Raw genomic sequence first — 19,820 nt, forward strand, 5'->3', positions numbered from 1 at the left:
CTTCCCTGTTCTTACTTTAAGTACTTCCTCTACTATCAACACGGCACATTTATTAAAGCCAGGCATTTCTGAACATAACTTGATTCTATTCCCACATTTATAGTCTGCCTGGTTAAAAAAAAATCTGGGTTAGAAAACATTTTTTTTTCATAATGTTGAAATAGTGCTGCATTGTGATGTGGCTTCCAGAGATGCTGCTGAGGTCATTATGACCCCTGATCCTGTCCGTGCCCTGTCCCCCTTCTCTAGAAAGCTACACATCTTCTTTTCGTCTCCAGTATTATGAGCTACCATGGTAAATGTGCCTTACTGTTGGTCTATTTTCATTCACTGTGCTGGGTACTTGGGCTCTTTCAATCTGGAAATTCACAAAATTTTTCTTGAATTATTTTTTCAATAATTTCTTTTCTTCTGTTTTTCTCAGTTCTCCTTTTCTGGAACTCTTTTAACTCAAATATTGAGCCTTCTCAAATAATCATCTAGTGTTCTCATCTTTTCTGTTATCTATCTCTTGGCCTTTTGGCTCTGTTTTCTGGGAAATTCCTCAACTTTACCCTAAAATCTTTGTAAAGAATTTTTTTCATTTCTTCTATAATGTTTTCAATTTCCAAGAGCCATTGGTGGTAGTGCCATTCTCTAAACGCTTCTTTTTAAAAAGTAACAGCTTTACAGAGATATAATTCATATACCATAAAATTGACCCATTTAAGGTATTATAATCCAATGATTTTTAGTATATTTAGAGTTGTGAAACCATCTCCACAATCAAATTTTGATCATTTTCATCACTCCCTCCACCCCCCAAAAAACATCCCATACCCATTAGCAGTCACTGCCCATTTCCCTACAATCTGCTCAAGTCCTAGGCAACCAATAATCTACTTTCTGTCTCTATACATTTGCCTATTCTGGATATTTCACATAAATGGAATCATAGAATATGTCTTTCAATTAGCATAATGTTTTAAAGGTACACCCATGTTATGGCATGTATCAGTACTTCATTCCTTATTATTGATGAATAATATTCCATTGTATAGGTATATTACATTTTATATATCCATTTATAATAGATGGACATTCAGATTGTTTCCACATTTTAGATATGAATACTTCTATGAACATTCATTCATGTACATATATATATTTTTTAACATTACTCTCTTTTTATCCCAGTCCTTACCCAAGATAAGATTTCCAGAGATAGAGGCAAATTCAAACTACCTTCTATTTTAAGAAAGGATTTCAGAGCATTTTACCAGTAATATCTAGTAATAACCATTTTACTGCTATAGGCTTCATCACTGTGGTATTGTATTATTTGTTTGTAAATCTTTCCCCTATCCAAGGTGTGTCCTTAAGGGCAGGGAAAGTATCTTAATCACTTTTATATTTCTAGTATCTGGCACAATGCCTGGCACATAACAAACACTCAGTACATGGTATAGAAGGGAGGCTGGATCTATAAGGAGTGTGAAAGCATCACTGGGAATGCAACAAGGTAGAGAAAAGAATATAAAGCAGTAACCTTTCAAGGAGCTACCACTGCGTTATAAATGCTGCAGTTACGAATGCCTCGATAAACAGCTTGGAGTAGGTAAGGGCATATTTGAAAATCTACAGATGGTCACCAAACTGCCTTCCAAGGAGATCTAGGCTGACCAGTTGCATGGTCTTTGTTATACTGAATAGAGTATGCAAACTGAAAGGCCCCACCAGCCCCCTTTCCACTCTCTCTCAAGGCCTGCCCCATGCCCAACTCCTCACCCAAACACCTGTTGACTGAATATTTGAAAAGTATCCATTTGAAGGTATGCCAAATTATTAGCTTACCTAGGCCACTAATATCTTGGTTTGGTCCTGCCTTCAGGATAGAGGACTTATGTTTGTTCACGATTTTAAGGCTAGGTTACCCAAATAATATGGAAGGAAAGCCACAATCATCTTTTCTACTTTACTAACATTTCAAAAGAGTTCAAAGTTGACAGCTTTTTGTATTGTAATAGGGCAGGCATGTGGTATATGCTTCCTTCTGTTGCCAATGGAATTCCAACAGAAACCAGAACGTTACTACTGGAAACAGATGAACTTCCTCTCATTGTTCCTGTACTTTTTCATATTAATCATGAAATAATGGGGAAGTGGCTTCTACTTTAGTCAGGGGGAAGGACATAAGATTGAATTATTTAATTTTTTCAACTCTTTTCTTCTTAAAACATGTAGTTCTTCCAGTCAGCCAAGAGAAAGGATACTGTTATTTAATAGAAATTCAGTCAGCCGAAGCAGCTTAGGATATAGTTGTTGATGTTAAGCTTGAAGCTGTTTCCAACATTGCTAATGGTTTTTAATGGGGCTATATTTAGCCTCTCCTATCTCCCTCACATGGCTTCAATGGGATTCACTTGGTACTCTGAACATTTTCTTCCATCAATATGGAGAATCCCCAGAAGTACCCATGGTGGATTTTTCTTCTCTGCCAACTTCCCAGCCGTGGGCGTGTCTCTCCGCCAGCCCTCGGCTGCCGGCGACTGGACCCATGTACATATTTTTATGTGTACATGTTTTCAATGCTCTTGGGTATGACTAGGAGTGGAATTGCTGGGTCATATGGCAAATTTGTTTAGCCTTTTGTTAAACTGCCGGACTGCTTTTTAAAAGTGGCCACATCATTTTCCATTCCCATCAGTAATATGTAAGGGCTCCAATTTCTCTACATCTTTAGCAACACTTGTTATTGTTTGTCTTTTTTGATATAGTTATCCTAGTGGGTGTGAAGTGGTGTCTTCACTGTTTTTGTATGGTGTGAAGAAACTTCACAACTTTACAACTTACTCTGGTAGGTGCAAACAGTGATTTAACAGAATTTAGAATTAATTCATTAATTATATAACATACCTTTTCATTCTAGTTGACAGTGGAGTAATACCAAGGCATACAGTAGACTATTGCTAAAAGAATATATCAAAGAGTGCTAAAGAAAAGACTGAAAGAAAATGAGTAATACTCACACTGTTAACACAGTATTAGTTAAATATACTTTCAAAATGCAAAAGTAAATCTATTCTAAGTAATTTCCCAGAAAAACTGAATTAAATCCCCATTTACCTTTCTAGCTCTTTCAGAAATGGTTGGTGCTCTCTGCAATATTTTTTCTTGAAGAAATTCTTTATTCTGGAGAGGAAAAATAAGTATTTTCTTCTCACAAGAAGTTTTTATTGAACAAAATAACTGACACATATTTACCACAATTAAAATGTGATATAGTAACTGTTTTATAAAGAAGTTTGAAAAAAGCTTCTGAAGCTCCTTAGTATATTACTACCACGACTTTATAAATTGAGAAAAAACTTTAGTGTACTGTAAGAACCAGTATCTATGAAAAGTTTGCTTTAACATATGTCCTTTGGGATCATGGTCCCACATTTCCCAACTACAGTAACATCCTACTTAACCCACATCTTTGGGAAATAAGATGTTTACTAATTCAGTAGTAAACCCTGAAATGAGAGTTCAGTATATTTCACAGAATTTTCCACAGATTTTATTTATAATGGTAAAGTTTAATATTCATTTTTCCTCTTGTAAGTTTTACCTAACATCTAATTTATATGAAAAATACATTTATCTTATATACCAAAGATTGTATAAATAGTGCCCTCAGCAATTATTTGATCTAACATCATTCTTCCAAAAATAATCATCTTAATGCAACATCTGAACAGTGAACCTAATTTAGGTAATTGAGGAGGATCATATGAACACATGAAATCAAGTTAGAATGTCCTACCTTTGCTTTTTGGAAAAATTTGTGCCTTAACAGTTCTGCTGCTGTTGGTCTAAAACCAGAAAAGAAAGTTTTTATAAATTCAAGTGGAATGTGGGTTTTCATTTTCAAATATGATTTCTTGAGCATCAAGATAAAAACTCAGTGTACTCCACTGTCCTTAACCTACTAAAAACCAAAAAGGATAAACTCAGTACAAGACATTGAACAGAATTAAAAAACTCAAATAGAAATGTTCTGATAATAATTAATGTAGGCTCTTTCAAAAATTCATTAGTGAAATGTTTCTTTTAAAAGCATGATTTCCTAATGGCTTTCAATATATTTGCTATATAATATTATTTCCCAAGAAGTTGGCTTTATCTACTTTAACGAGGCAAAAAAATATATTTAAACTCACAGATCAAGCCCTATGCTTCTTGCCACATGGTTGCCTGCAGGCCTTCAACTTAGGTAACTACATATTTTTAAAAAATAATTTCACAATTTCCTTTTAAAAAACTGAAGATTCTAAGAGTAACGTATAGTCCCCCAATTTAATCTAAACTCAGTTTTTAAAAAAATTTATTTATTTTTATTTATTTATTATTTTTGGCTGTGTTGGGTCTTCGTTGCTACGTGCAGGCTATCTCTAGCTGTGGCAAGCAGGGGCTACTCTTCGTTGCTGTGAGTGGGCTTTTCACTGTGGTGGCTTCTCTTGTTGTGGAGCATGGGCTCTAGAGTGCGTGGGCTTCAGTAAATGCGGCACATGGGCTCAGTAGTTGTGGCTCGTGGGTTCTAGAGCTCAGGCTCAGTAGTTGTAGCGCACGGGCTCAGTTGCTCTGCAGCATGTGGGATCTTCCTGGACCAGGACTCGAATCCATGTCCCCTGCATTGGCAGGCGGATTCTTAACCCCTGAGCCACCAGGGAAGCCCTAAACTCAGTTTTTAACTCAACTGTGCACAGTCTTACTTTATTGGCATAAAGGCATTGTTGTCCATTTCACAAACTAGTACGACTGAGAATAAATAATAAATACTACACTTAAGAAACTGGACGTGATTAATGCCACATACCTACCATGTAATCCTGAGCACATCACTTCTCTAAGGTTCAGTATTACCTGGCCAAGTCCCTAAAAGCAGTGGTTCTTAAACACTGCTGTGCATTACAATATCTGGGAGTTTAAAAAAAAATCCTTGCGATGAAAGACATGAGGGTCATAGTCTAGCTATGTCAGAGCAACAAGGTAGAAGCAGCCTAGGTTTTGTATTGCCCTCCTGAAACAGAGTTGTCATACCACATGTGAATTGTTACACAGGAGAGAAATAAACTCTTATTTTATTAAAAAAAAAAAAATCCTGATGCCGAGGCTTTTCCCCTTAACACTTAAAGCAGAATCTGGGGGGGCAAACCTGGGTATCAGCAGTTTTTAGAACTCCCCAGGTGATACCAATATGCACTCAAGCTTGAGAACCAGGGCCTCAAAGGATTCTTATAATGATTAAAAGAGAGAGTCAGTGTGGAAGTGCTATGCAAACTGAAAGTAGACATTACCATTCTTATTTTTTCATTCAGTCACAATTTCAATACGTTCAACAGTTTGCACAACAGTTTTTTATGATTCGTTCCTTTCTTCTGGGTTCACTTCCTTCTTCCTAAAGTACACTTTAGAGGAGTTCTTTAAGTGATTAAAACATGACTGGAAAACTCAATTTTTTTCTGAAAAATAACTTAATTTCATGCTTACTGTTGAATGATAGTTTGACTAGATGGAGAATTCTGGGTTAAGTTATTTTTTCTCAACACTGTTCCAGTATATTCTGGCCTTGACTGTTGTTTTTGGGGAAGTGGCTGTCAATCTGCCTGCTATTCCTCAGTAGGTAATCTGTTCTCTCAGGTCGCATTTAAGAGCTTCTCTTTGCCTTTGTGTCCAGTAGTTTCACGACAATGTGTACAAGCGGGAAAAGAGGGATACCGCTTGGAATCTGGGGTGATATTTCCTTAGCCTGAAAATAAAGGTATTTCATCAATTCAGAAAATTCTCAGCTGTTATTTCTTTGAATGTTGCTTCTCGTTCACAGCGAAGTGTTACACTGTGCGTTTTGTAATTTTGGATCGTGATCTCTTCAGTACAAGAATTTCATGGGGTATTTCCCTGGCAGTGCAGTGGTTCAGAATCTGCCTGCCAGTGCAGGGGACACAGGTTCAATCCCTGGTATGGGAAGATCCCACATGCCACGCAGCAACTAAGCTCATGTGACAAAACTACCGAGCCTGCGTGCCACAACTACAAAGCCCGCGTGCTGCAACTACTGAAGCCCGTGCGTCTAGAGCCTGTGCTCCGCAACAAGAGAAGCCACCACAATGAGAAGCCCATGTATCGCAACAAAGCGTAACCCCCGCTCGCCGCAACTAGAGAAAGCCTGCACGCAGCAACAAAGACCCAACACAGACAAAAATAAATAAAATTCAAAAAAAAAAAAAAAAAAAAAAAAAAAGAATCTCATGGACCTGGGTTTTCGAAGAATTCTAACAGTGCAGTTTCCAATTGCTTCTGCCAGAAATATAACTGGCTTAGTAATAACTGTTTTACTTTCTAATCCTGTGGATTCCTGGATAATATGGGTATAAATTCAGACTGTAAACCTGCAGAATGACCAGGTCAGAGGGCTGGATTATTCAGGAAAGATTTCTGTTGTGTCTCTGTGATGACGGACAGATTTTTTTGTTGTTGTTTTTTGGTCTCTCCTTTTACTCAGGATGCAGACTTCTGAATGTCCTAGCTTTAAGCAGAGATCTCAGTTCAAAATCCCCATTGGGTAGGCCCGATGTCTCATTTCCAGTCCCCACTTGGAAGTTAAAAACCCAAACCAGTAGGTTATTGGAATGAATAGTGTCCTACTGAGGGGAGCCACAGAATTAGTTTATGAGAGTTCTCGGATTTATGGCTTCCTTATTAATTCTGGCATCTGAAGACATCCCTTTATTGCAAGTTCATCTCTGTATTTGGTTTTTTAAGTTTGATAGATTTAACCAGCATTTCTGGGTGTTTGTAACAAGAGAATTCTGTTATTTTAGTCAACTAACTTGGCAGAAGCAAAAGCGTTACCTATGTTTTATACCAATTTATTCAGAGAGAGAAAAAAAGTTCTAAAAACAAAGGTTTCACATTTCCTGCCTGTTTTTTTTTACCCTTTCCAATATTTCCAACAGTAAAATTTGAAGCCCATTAAATATACTAAAGACATGATCAAGGATGTCAGTTCAAATCTTTTACTTTTGTTGAGCTTTAGAAAAATCAAAATGAAAGACCTCTTAGTGCTAAGAAACTGAGTGGACTATGTATATACTATGTGAAACAGAAAAATAAGATAGAGTGGGAACAGGGCCCAAGGTTAGAAATCAGGAGTTTTGGTTGACCTCAAAGATAAAAGATTGTATTCAATGATCTTCAACATTCTATGCTTCTGTTTAATTCATAAAGATACACACATTAGATGATCATGTTTCTTTACTTACATGCCACGCAATCTTTCTAATGTTAACAATAAGCTCTTTGACTTTTTGATCCACTTAACTAAAATATCTTTCCAGTAAGGATATAAGTATGACTATTCGACATTAAATATAATATTTGCTATGTATATTTCTCTTGTTATTAAAATTGTAAAGAGCATTAAGATACTGCTTTACTTACAACTCTTAAATGCAAATTGAAAATAAGCCCTCCCACTAACCTGGCATTTTAGTAACATAGAAATTTATAATTGTAAGAAATTAACCAGGAAATAGCTTAACTATTTAGGGTATACTATATACTAAAAAAAAGGGAGAAAGTAATTCACTCATTTCTAATCTAGTATAATGGTCTGTGCATTTTTTCCCTAATGTCTGTATTTAGTTCCTTTGAATTCCCTATGCATGTATGTATATATGGCATGTATGTATGTGATTCTTAGCCTTCCCCAATGGTTTATATATTAGATGAACAGAAAAGTAAGCTTTATCTCATATTTTACCTTTTTTCTGGATCCTTTTGAAGGCACAATGAAATCATTTTTCTAAATGATTTTCCATACTTTTTCAGCATTTCTTTATCTTGAACACCAGTTTCCAAAGAAGGAGGATCATTCTGCAGTGTCAGCATTAAAACCTGTAAGAATTTTTAATACAATATAAACTTCTGAAGACTCAGTAAATTAAATATTGCGGCCAAGTATTTTCAATATAGACAACCTCCAAATGTATGAGCAGATTTCATTTTCTGAAAGTTCACATCTAGACCAGTTGTTTGGAAACTAGAGTTATTTATGTGTTTTCCACATAAACAGTATCTTATAAATAGTTGGCTTCCCAGGCAATGTGCCTAAAAGGGCTCAACTGTACCAACATTGTACTGTATGTCCTTTAGTTGGAATCCTTGCTTCATGTCCTCTGTCCCCATTCTTATACCAGCAAACTATCTTTAAAAAAATTAAAACCATAGCAAAATTAAGAGTGTGACCTTGTTGACTTTACCTATTCATGGCTCTGTTTCAACCTGACCCCTTGTAACCTGACCTTCTCTTCCCAGAACTCCTCAGAAACTCCAATCATAGAAATCACTGATCATGTCCCAGTTAACAAAGCTACAGCCTCTTTTAGTTTGCATTCTTTCTACCTTCCCTGCAGCAACTGTCCATCTGAAATCTCTTCCTTCTTTGACTGACATGGCAACATACTATCTTGATGCAGAGATGTAAATAATAAAGGTCACATTTATATTGTGGAATTTGGGATGATTTGTGTTTTTCTATACTGTTTGAATTTTTAATAAAAGTATAAGCCATTTTCCTAAGAACAAAGTCAACACCAAAATTAAAAGGCTATAATCAGAATTATTACTTGCTATTCAGATTCAATTTATATTTACTGAAAGGGAACTACTTAAGATTGGCAGTATTTCTCATTTTGAGCAAATAGGTTAACATGTGTATGTCTTGCTACAACTGCAGGAGCCACTGCCTACAATGATATAAAGTAAACCTCATCTTCCTCCCCCAGCTCTTTTTAAAAATAAGCCATTTCTTGGGCCTAAAAATAGCCTCCCACCTTACAGTTATTAAAAAACCATCCTTTTCAAAACCTTGTGAATATTCACTTACACCTAGGCATCTTGACCTTTAAGAAAAAAACATGGCCTTAAAATATCACTAACCTTTCACACATCAAATATATAGGTCAATATACATATGTTCTCAATATGCAGATATAGAGAGGGTTTTCATACTATCCGCTTACTGGTTTTGTCCCCCTCTACATTGTTAGAGCCTTAAAGGGGACAAAATAACATTTTAAAGGTTCTAAAATGCACCAAGAACATAGATATATGAATAATATCACTATGACAAAAATTCACAACGGTGGTCACCATTTTAAACAGTCATAGGGCATTTTGTAAAGTGGTCAAGCAGAACTATAAACAACAGCTATAGTTACAAACTAATAGAATTCATGTGCATATTATAACTAAGGGGTCACACAGATAAAAATGGCTGCCAACGGTACTGGCAGGACCATCTTGAAATACAAAAAACTCATTTTTACTAATGTTGGGGCATTAGGATTAACAACTACGTTTCAGGTAATTACTCCTTCAGGATATAAGAGGCCTTTTAATAAAAGCTGCTTAATGGCCTACTACAAAGCAAACTTTTATTCAATAACAGTGAGAATAGTATATATGTATGGCACATGAACACTTTGCATGGATATTATTTAACATATAAAAAGCACTTAAAACACTTAAAAGCAATTAAAAACAGTGCCTGGAACAGGTAAGTGCTCAATCAATGTTAGCGATAATTACTATTAACATGTAACCCTTCCAACAACCTTATAAAGTAGAAATGATCATCATCCCCACTGAGGCTGTTCTACACAAGTGACTGTGGAGAACACACCCTAAAATAAGACACAACAGATCCTAATATCAAACTAGTTACACAGTCAGGAGATGGTGAGTCATCATATAAAAAGCTAAACTACAATGTGAAGTCACTCAATGCTAAATACCAAATATCTAATAGAGATTTTAACTGCTACAGGAGTTAGAAGGAATGCAGGGCAGGATTCTATGGATAAGAATGTCAAATGAACCAGGTTCCCAGACTTCAGACTATACTACAAAGCTACGGTAATCAAGACAGTATGGTAATGGCACAAAACCAGAAATATAGATCAATGGAATCGGATAGAAAGCCCAGAGATAAACCCACACACATGTGGTCACCTTATTTTTGACAAAGGAGGCAAGAATATACAATGGAGAAAAGACAGCTTCTTCAATAAGTGGTGCTGGGAAAACTGGACAGCTACATGTAAAAGAATGAAATTAGAACACTCCCTAACACTATACACAAAAATAAACTCAAAATGGATTAAAGACTTAAATATAAGGCCAGACACTATAAAACTCTTAGAGGAAAACAAAGGCAGAACACTCTATGACATAAATCACAGCAAGATCCTTTTTGACCCACCTCCTAGAGAAATGGAAATAAAGACAAAAATAAACAAATGGGACCCAATGAAACTTAAAAGCTTTTGCACAGCAAAGGAAACCATAAACAAGACGAAAAGACAACCCTCAGAATGGGACAAGATATTTGCAAATGAAGCAACTGACAAAGGATTAATCTCCAAAATATACAAGCAGCTCATGCAGCTCAATATCAAAAAAACAAACAATCCAATCCAAAAATGGGCAAAAGACCTAAACAAACTTTTCTCCAAAGAAGATATACAGATTGCCAACAAACACATGAAAGGATGCTCAACATCACTAATCATTAGAGAAAAGCAAATCAAAACTACAATGAGGTATCACCTCACACCGGTCAGAATGGCCATCATCAAAAAATCTACAAACAATAAATGCTGGTGACAGTGTGGAGAAAAGGGAACCCTCTTGTACTGCTGGTGGGAATGTAAATTGATACAGCCACTATGGAGAACAGTATGGAGGTTCATTAAAAAACTACAAATAGAACTACCATATGACCCAGCAATCCCACTACTGGGCATATACCCTGAGCAAAACATAATTCAAAAAGAGTCATGAACCACAATGTTCATTGCAGCTCTATTTACACTAGCCAGGACATGGAAGCAACCTAAGAGTCCATCGACAGATGAATGGATAAAGAAGATGTGGCACATATATACAATGGAATATTCCTCAGTCATAAAAAGAAACGAAACTGAGTTATTTGTAGTGAGGTGGATGGACCCAGAGTCTGTCACATGGAGTGAAGTAAGAAAGAGAAAAACAAATACCGTATGCTAACACATATATATGGAATCTTAAAAAAAAAAAAAAAAAAAAAGGTTCTGAAGAACCCAAGGGCAGGACAGGAATTAAGATATACACGTAGAGGATGGACTTGAGGACATGGGGCGGGGGGAGGGTAAGCTGGGATGAAGTGAGAGAGTGGCATGGACATAAATACATTACCAAATGTAAAATAGCTAGCTAGTGGGAAGAAGCCACATAGCACAGGGAGATCAGTTCGGTGCTTTGTGACCACCTAGAGGGGTGGTATAGGGAGGGTGGGAGGGAGATGCAAGAGGGAGGAGATATGGGGATATATGTACGCATATAGCTGATTCACTTTGTTGTACAACAGAAACTAACACACCATTGTAAAGCAATTATACTCCAATAAAGATGTTAAATAAATAAATAAATAAAGTGAAGGAGAACAACAACAACAACAACAAAAAGAATGTCAAATGAAGTAAGGCTCTGAAAGAGAATTGAGGCATGAGCTGGGGTAGTATTTTGAATATAAGCTTCACCTTCATTGGTGGATACTTATGATAAGGAGCTGCCCCTGTAGCCAGTTCAATTGCTGTGATCCCAAAACTCCAGATGTCAGCTTTGAAATCATAACCCCGGACCTGTACAGAACAGAAAGGTATACAAGATTATTTTTACCTCCCTAAAAGCACCTTTAAAAGATAACTTCTAATATGTATCAAGAACCATAAACTTTAAACCAATAAAATATAATTGGCAAAAGCCAAATATACTTGGTAAGAGGAAAAAAGAAAAAGAAAGAAAGAAAACTGAATGAATGTTCACCAACAATGGGGAAATAGTTAAGTATGGTATATTCACTTAAAGAAATATTATACACTCAACTAAAAGCAATATTAATGAATTCTATATGAAAATATGGAAAACCAATTTATGTGATATGATAAAGCACTTATGAAGAAAAACGATTACAAAATTTTTCCTAAGTTTTGATACTATTACAAACAGATATATAGCCTATTAAAGAAAAAAACTATAAAGAACTAGAACAAAAAAAAACTGTTAGGCAGTCTTAGGCATAGTTTTCCAAATTTCCTATGTTATGTATTGTTTTTTTCTTTTTTTCTTTTTTTAAATTAATTTTTATTGGCGTATAGTTGCTTCACAATGCTGTGCTAGTTTCTACTGTACAGCAAAGTGAATCAGCCACATGTATACATATATCCCCTCTTTTTTGGATTTCCTTCCCACTTAGGTCACCAGAGAGCACTGAGTAGAGTTCCTTGTGCTACACAGTAGGTTCTCATTTGTTATCTATTTTATACATAGTATCAATAGTGTATATATGTCAATCACAATCTTCCAGTTCATCCCACCCCCCCTTCCCCCTTGGTGTCCATATCCCTGTTCTCCACATCTGTGTCTCTATCTCTGCTTTGCACATAAGATCATCTACACTATTTTTCTAGATTCCACATATATGCATTAATGTTTTTCTTTTTCTGACTCACCCCACTCTGTATGACAGTCTCCAGGTCCATCCACATCTCTACAAATGACCCAATTTTGTTCCTTTTATGGCTGCGTAACGCTCCATTACATATATGTCCCACACCCTCCCCATTAATTCCTCTGTGTTATGGTATTGTTTTATCACCTTAATTTTTAGAATGAAAAAAGTTACCAAGGGTGAGAATATTTTTAAAGTTATTGGTGTGAATATGTTGCCAAATTTCTCTCCTTTATACTGTCACCATATTATATAATTAAATATTTTAATTTTCTATCCTAAGCAATATAGGAGGAGAAACAGGTTTGGGGAGTGTGTGGTTTGAGACCTAAAATTAAAGCTCCATATTATGTGCTGCTTCAACATTGGGTAAACAGGAGCACCTCTACTGACCTAAGCGAAAGTTCCCTTCCCCAGTCTCCTCCCAAGGAGAAGGTCCCCTAGGTCCAACAACCCTGCGTATCAAATGGATCAGGTGCAGTTCCTGTTTATTCCTGAGTAGCAGGTTTCCCTGCCAGCCCTCAGAATTATTCAAACAAGCCAATCACACCTTCACAGGGAAACCAAAGGGCATATCACTCTCTTGATATTACAAAGCCTGTCTCCTACAGCAACTGTTTGTTCACTCCCTTCCTAAGTGCAACCCCATGGGGCATGCAGTGACCTCTGCCTCCAGATACATGTACATACAAATAATAAACTGCTGTCAATCTCATTAGGTCCAGTGTCAGGTGCTGTGCGTTCAGCCATCCCCATAACCCTAGCATGGGAAGCTTTCCCTCACCAACAGGGTCAATATAGGCCTGTACTGTATTGTATTTTACTGTAACAGAATAAAAAGTAGATTCAGTTCTACATACTGAGTTTGACATAAGACATTTATGTAAAACATCTATAGGGAATTGGAAATATCTATCCAGAGGCTTAAAAAACAAGACTCGACTGGATATAATTTAGAAATAATTAACAGGTGGGAAGTGGAGATGAAAATAGTATGTGTCTTCAGAGAGAGTCAAAAACAAGGTGCTGGGAAGCAGTGTCATTTAGCAGTAGAAGAAAAGCCAGAAGAGAAGCCAGAGAAATGGCCCGACAAGTAGGTGAAGAATGAGGAAGCTAAGGATGTAAGTAAAGGGGGAAAAGGTCAACAGTTTCAAATGCCACAAAGAAAGCAAAACAAGGAGCAAAAAATGAGCACTGGATTGGAGAATTAGCAGTTTCCATTAGGTGATGGGATGAGCGACATGAGACTGCAGTTTGTTTGAAACAACTGGGAAAGAGGGACTTGGAGAAAACTAGTCCTTCAAGAGCCATAGCAATGAAACTACATGTAAAAAAAGTCAGGTCATTTAATTTGTACTAAGGATATTAGCATTAAATCAATCTTGATTATATTATTCCTTAGGTTGCCTTTTGTATAAATCTTGAGATTCATATGTCCTTTGTTAAGGTTCTAGAGTTTTGGTTTTTTTTTTTTTAAGCACGGACAAGTCTTAAACAAGGAAGAGAGACATATTTCCCAAAGCTAACCTAGTAGAACAAACAAAAGCAAACACTACTCAATTTTTTCAATTTTGTAACAAAACCCCAAATCGTTTTAAAGAGACAAAAGACACAGTACCTGTTCCATAACTTCAGGCGCCATCCAGCAAGGGGTTCCAACAAAGGTTTTTCTAACTTTATTTCGGGTAATGTCACCACCAGTTGCTAAAAAAGCACTAACTCCAAAGTCTAAAATAGAATACAACAGCAAGGCATTAAAAGTACAGTAACTAACAAATAGATAGGAAAGTGAAATAGTTATGATCCTATATACGCAGCATGACCTTTTCTCTTCTTTCTGCTAAACTTCTTGACTAAATTAAGACATAGCTTAACAGATTCCTCATTCCATTCCTCTCCACCTCCACAATCATCATCTCCTCAGATTTTCCTCCTTGCTCCGATCCATTCTTTTCATCTTCCCAAACTGAAATACTATACCCATTAAACACTAACTCCAGTTGCCTCTTCTCCCCAGCCCCTGGCAACCACCATTCTACGTTCTGTCTCTATGATTTTGACTGCTCGTAAGTATTTCATGTAAGTGGAATCATACAGTATACCTTTTTATAACTGACTATTTCACTTAGTGTAAGATCTTCAAGGTTCATCCATGTTGTAGCATATGTCAGAATTTCCTTCCTTTAGAGGTGGAATAATATTTCATTGTATGTATATACTACATTTTGTGTATTCATTCATCCACTGATGGACACTTAAGTTGCTTCCAAGTTTTAGCCATTGTAAATAACACTGCTATGAAAATAGGTATACAAATACCTGTTTCAGTCCCTGCTTTCAGTTCTTTGGCGTATAATTCCATTCAGAAGTGGAACTGCTGGATCATACAGTATTTTTATTTTTAATTGACTTAAGGAATTGCCACACTCTTTCCCACAACAGCTGTACCATTTTACGTTCCTACCAATAGTGAACAAGGATTCAGATTTCTCCACATCCTTGTTATTTTCTATTTTTTGGTAACAGCCATTCTAATGGATTAGTATCTCCTTTTAGTTTTGACTTGCATTCTTCCCTGATGATTAGTGATAATGAGCATCTTTTCATGTGCTTTCTGGACACTGGAATATCTTCTTTGGAGAAATGTCTATTAAATTTTAAAATTGATTTTTTGTTGCTGTTAAGTTTTAGGGGTTCTCTATATATTCTGGATATTATAAATCTCTTACCAGATACATGACTTACAAATCTTTTCTCCCATTATGTGAGTTGCCTTCTTACTCTGTGGATAGTGTCTTTTAATGCACAAAATTTTTTAATTTTCATGAAATCCAACTTGTCTATTTTTATTCTTTTGTTGCCTGTGCCTTTGGTGTCATATCTAAAAAATCACTGCTAAATTCAGCGTCATGAAACTTTGCCCTTCTAAGAGTTTTATTGTTTTAGGTCTTATACTTAGGTCCATTTTGATCCATTATGAGTTAATTTTTGAATATGGTGTTAGCTAAGGGTCCAATTTCATTCTTTTGCATGGGGATATTCAGTTTTCCCAGCACCATTTGTTGAAAAGACTGTCCTTTCTCCACTGAATAGCCTTGACACCCATGTCAAAAATCATTTGGCCATATGTATGAGGGTTTATTTCTGAGCTTTCTATTCTATTCCACTGGTCTCTATACCTATCTTTATGCCAATAACATACTGTTTATATTACTGTTGTTTCATAGTAAGCTTTGAAAACAGGAAGTGTGAGTCCTCCTGCTTTGTTCATTTTTTTTCAAGACTGTTTTGGCTATTTGAGTTTCCTTGAGATTCCATATGAATTTTAGGATTTTTTTTTCTATTGCTGCAAAAGAAAAATGTCATTGGGGTTTTGATAGGGATTGCACTGAATCTATAAATTACTTTGGGGAGTACTGACTTTTTAACAATAGTAAGTCTTCCAATCCACGAACGGGGGGATGTGGTTCCATTTATTTATATCCTCTTTAATTTCTTTCAGTAATGTTTTATAGTTTTCATTGTACAAGTATTCTACCTCCTTGATTAAGTTAACTGCTAAGTATTTTCTTTTTTTTTTGCGGTACGTGTGCCCCTCACTGCTGTGGCCTCTCCCGCTGCAGAGCACAGACTCCGGACACGCAGGCCCAGCGGCCATGGCTCACAGGCCTAGCCGCTCCACGGCATGTGGGATCTTCCCGGACCCGGGCACGAACCTGCGTCCCCTGCATCGGCAGGTGGATCCTCAACCACTGCGCCACCAGGGATGCCCTATTTTATTCTTTTTGATGCTACTTGTAAATGGAATTGTTTTGTAATTTCTTTTTCAAATTGTTCATTGTTAGTGTAGAAAATGCAACTGATTTTTTTTAAAGATTACCATTTTATTTTTATTTATTTTTAAAATATGTATTTATTTATTTTGGCTGCGCCAGGTCTTAGTTGCAGCATGTGGGATCTTCATTGCAGCATGTAGGATCTTTAATTGTGGCATGACGGCTTCTAAGTTGCAGTATGCAGACTCAGCTGTGGCATGTGGACTTCTTAGTTGTGGCATGTGGATTCTTAGTTGCAGCATGAGAACTCTTAGTTGCAGCATGCGTGTGGGATCCAGTTCCATGACCAGGGATTGAACCCAGGCCCCCGGCATTAGGACGTGCAGTCTCACCCACTGGACCACCAGGGAAGTCCGTGACTGATTTATGTCTGTTGACTTTGCATCCTACTTTACAAAATTCATTTATTAATTCAAATAGTCTTTTTAAAAATATTTATTTATTTATCTTTTGGCTGCGTTGGGTCTTAGTTGCAGCACGTGGGATCTTTTGTTGAGGCATGTGGGATCTTCGTTGTGGTGCGCGGGCTTCTCTCTAGCTGTGGCACGTGGGCTCTCTAGTTGTGGTGTGCAGGCTCCAGAGCACATGGGCTCTGTAGTTGTGGCGTGCAGGCTTAGTGGCCCCATAGCATGTGGGATTTTAGTTTCCCAACTAGGGATCGAACCCATGTCCCCTGCACTGGAAAGAGGATTCTTAACCACTAGACCACCAGGGAAGTCTCTCAAGTAGTTTTTTATGTAATGTTTAGGGTTTTTTACATATAAGATCATACAATCTGCAAACAGACATAAGTTTACTTCTTTCTTTCTAGTTTGAATGTCTTTTATTTTTTTTCTTGCCTAATTGTTCAATCTAGAACTTCCAGTACAGTGTTGAATAGAAGTGGCAAAAGCAGACATCCTTCCTGTGTTCCTGAACTCAGAGGAAAACCTTTCATCACTGAGTATGATGTTCATTGTAGGTTTTTCATATATGGCTTTTAGTATGTTGAGGAAGTTTCCTTCTGTTCCTACTTTATTGCATATTTCTATCATGAAAGGGTGTTAAATTTTCTCAAATGCTTGTTCTGCACTGAGATGATCAGGTGGGTTTTCTTTTTCTCTTTCTTCTGTTAACATCATGTATAACAATGATTTTCATATGTTGAATCATCCTTGCATTCCAAAGAAATCCTACTTGGCCATGGTATATGATCCATTTAATATGCTACTGAATTTGATTTGCTAGTTATTTTGCTGAAAATATCTACATCAAGTTCATAATGGATACTAGTCTGTAGTATTCTTTTCTTGTTAGTGTCTTTGACTTTTGGTCTTGTTGAGGCATGTGAGCTCAGTAGTTGTGGCATGCTGGCTCAGTTGCCCTGTGGCATGTGGGATCTTAGTCTCCTGACCAGGGATCGGACCTGCATTCCCTGCATTGTAAGGCGATTCTTTAGCACTGAACCACCAGGGAAGTCCCTAGTTCTTCTTTAAATGTTTGATAGAATTCAACAGTGAAACCATCGAATCCAGGGCTTTTCTCTGTCAGAAAATGTTTTGATTACTGATTCAATCTCTGTACTAGTTATAGGTCATTTCATATTTTCTACTTCTTCATGATTTCATCTTGTTAGGTTTTGTGTTTCAAGGAATTTGTCCATCTAGGTTATCCAATTTGTTGGAGTACAATTGTTCATAATACCATCTTATAATCCTTTTTATTTGGGTGGAATTGGTAGTTATGTCCCCACTTTTGTTTCTGATTTTATTTTTTATTTTAAAAAAATATTTATTTATTTATTTATTTTATTTTTGGCTGCATTGGGTTTCAGCTGTGGCACATGGGATCTTCGCTGGAATCTTTGTTGCGGCATATGGGATCCTCTGCCAGGGCACGCGGGCTCCTCACTGTGGCATGAGGGCTCAGTAGTTGTAGCATGCAGCCTCTCTAGTTGTGGCCCGCATGCTCAGTAGTTGCAGCACGTGGGTCCAGTTGCCCCATGGCATGTGGGATCCCAGTTCCCTGACCAGGGATTGAACCCATGTCCCCTGCACTGGAAGGCAAATTCTTAACCATTGGACCACCAGGGAAGTCCCTGTTTCTGATTTTAGTCATTTGAGTCTTCTTTCTTTTTTTCTTAGTCTACCTAAAGGTTTGTCAATTTTGGTGATCTTTTGGTTTCACTGATTCCCTCTATTGCTTTTCTATTCTGTTTCCTTTTCTCAACTCTAAATTTTATTATTTCCTTCCTTCTGCTAGCTTTGGGTTCAGTTTCTTCTTTTTCTAGTTCCTTAAGCTGTAAAGTTAGGTTGTTGGTGTGCTATCTTTCTTGTTAAAGAAAGCATCTAAGGCTATAAATCTGCCCCTGAGCAATACTTTCACTGTGTCCCCTGAGTTCTGGTATGGTTTTGATTTTGTTTTCATTCATCTCTAAGTATTTTCTAGTTTCCCTTGTGATGTCTTCCTTCATCCACTGATTGTGAAAATGTGTGTTTAGTTTCCATAAATTTGTGAATTTTCCTGTCCTCTGTTGTTGGTTTCTAGCTTAACCCCATTGTAGTCAGATGATATCACTTAATCTGTGGCCTAACATATGGTCTATCCTGGAAAATGTCCCTTGGGCACTTGAGAAGAATGTGTATGCTGTTCCTGTTGGGTAGAGTGTTCCATATATGTCTGTTAGATCTAGATGGTCAATGTGTTAAGTCCTCTATTTCCTTATCTTCTGTCTGTTCTATCCATTATTAAGAGTGGAGTACTGAAGTCCCCAACTATTATTATAGAGCTCTCTACTATTTCCTTCAGTATTGTAGAGGTATCTACAGTACCCTTCATTTCTGTCATTTTTTGCTTCATATATTTTGCTGTTATGTTAATAGGTGCATGGATATTTATAAGTGTTGTATCTACTTGTTGTATTTAACCTTTTATTAATATGTAATGTACTTCCTTAAATCAGACAGAGAAAGAGAATATTGTATGATATCCCTTATATGCGGAATCTAAAAAGAAATGATACAAATGAACTTACTTACAAAACAGAAACAGAGTCACAGACTTAAAGAATGAAATTATGGTTACCGGGGGGAAAGGGACAGTTAGGGAGTTGGGGATGAACATGTACACACTGCTATATTTAAAATGGATAACCAACAAGGACCTACTATATAGCACAGGGAACTCTGCTCAATGTTATGTGGCATCCTGGATGGGAGGGGAACTTAGGGAAGACTAGATGCATGTATATGTATGGCTGAGTCACTTTGCTGTGTACCTGAAACTATCACAACATTGTTAACCGGCTATACTCCAATATAAAATAAAAAGTTTAAAAAAAAGTATGTAATGTACTTCTTTGTCTCTTGTAACCTATTTTTTTAAAATTGGAGTATAGTTGCTTTACACTGCTGTGTCAGTTTCTGCTG

The 19,820-nt window shown here is 36.8% G+C and overlaps 1 protein-coding gene across 1 annotated transcript in view; it reads right to left on the reverse strand.

Annotated features, from left to right (window-relative positions):
- The window catches only part of OXSR1 (oxidative stress responsive kinase 1), a 103,087-nt gene that overhangs the window by 20,783 nt on the left and 62,484 nt on the right, over positions 1–19,820 (reverse strand). The window contains exons 6-10 of the mRNA XM_059077371.2: positions 14,196–14,305; positions 11,607–11,708; positions 7,787–7,920; positions 3,788–3,836; positions 3,106–3,171 (exon numbers count right to left, since the gene is read on the reverse strand). Of these exons, the coding sequence (XP_058933354.1) occupies positions 3,106–3,171; positions 3,788–3,836; positions 7,787–7,920; positions 11,607–11,708; positions 14,196–14,305 (461 nt within the window). The remainder of the gene's footprint in view (positions 1–3,105; positions 3,172–3,787; positions 3,837–7,786; positions 7,921–11,606; positions 11,709–14,195; positions 14,306–19,820) is intronic.

This window comes from Kogia breviceps, chromosome 10, assembly GCF_026419965.1.
Source record: "Kogia breviceps isolate mKogBre1 chromosome 10, mKogBre1 haplotype 1, whole genome shotgun sequence".
Taxonomy (NCBI): domain Eukaryota; kingdom Metazoa; phylum Chordata; class Mammalia; order Artiodactyla; family Physeteridae; genus Kogia; species Kogia breviceps.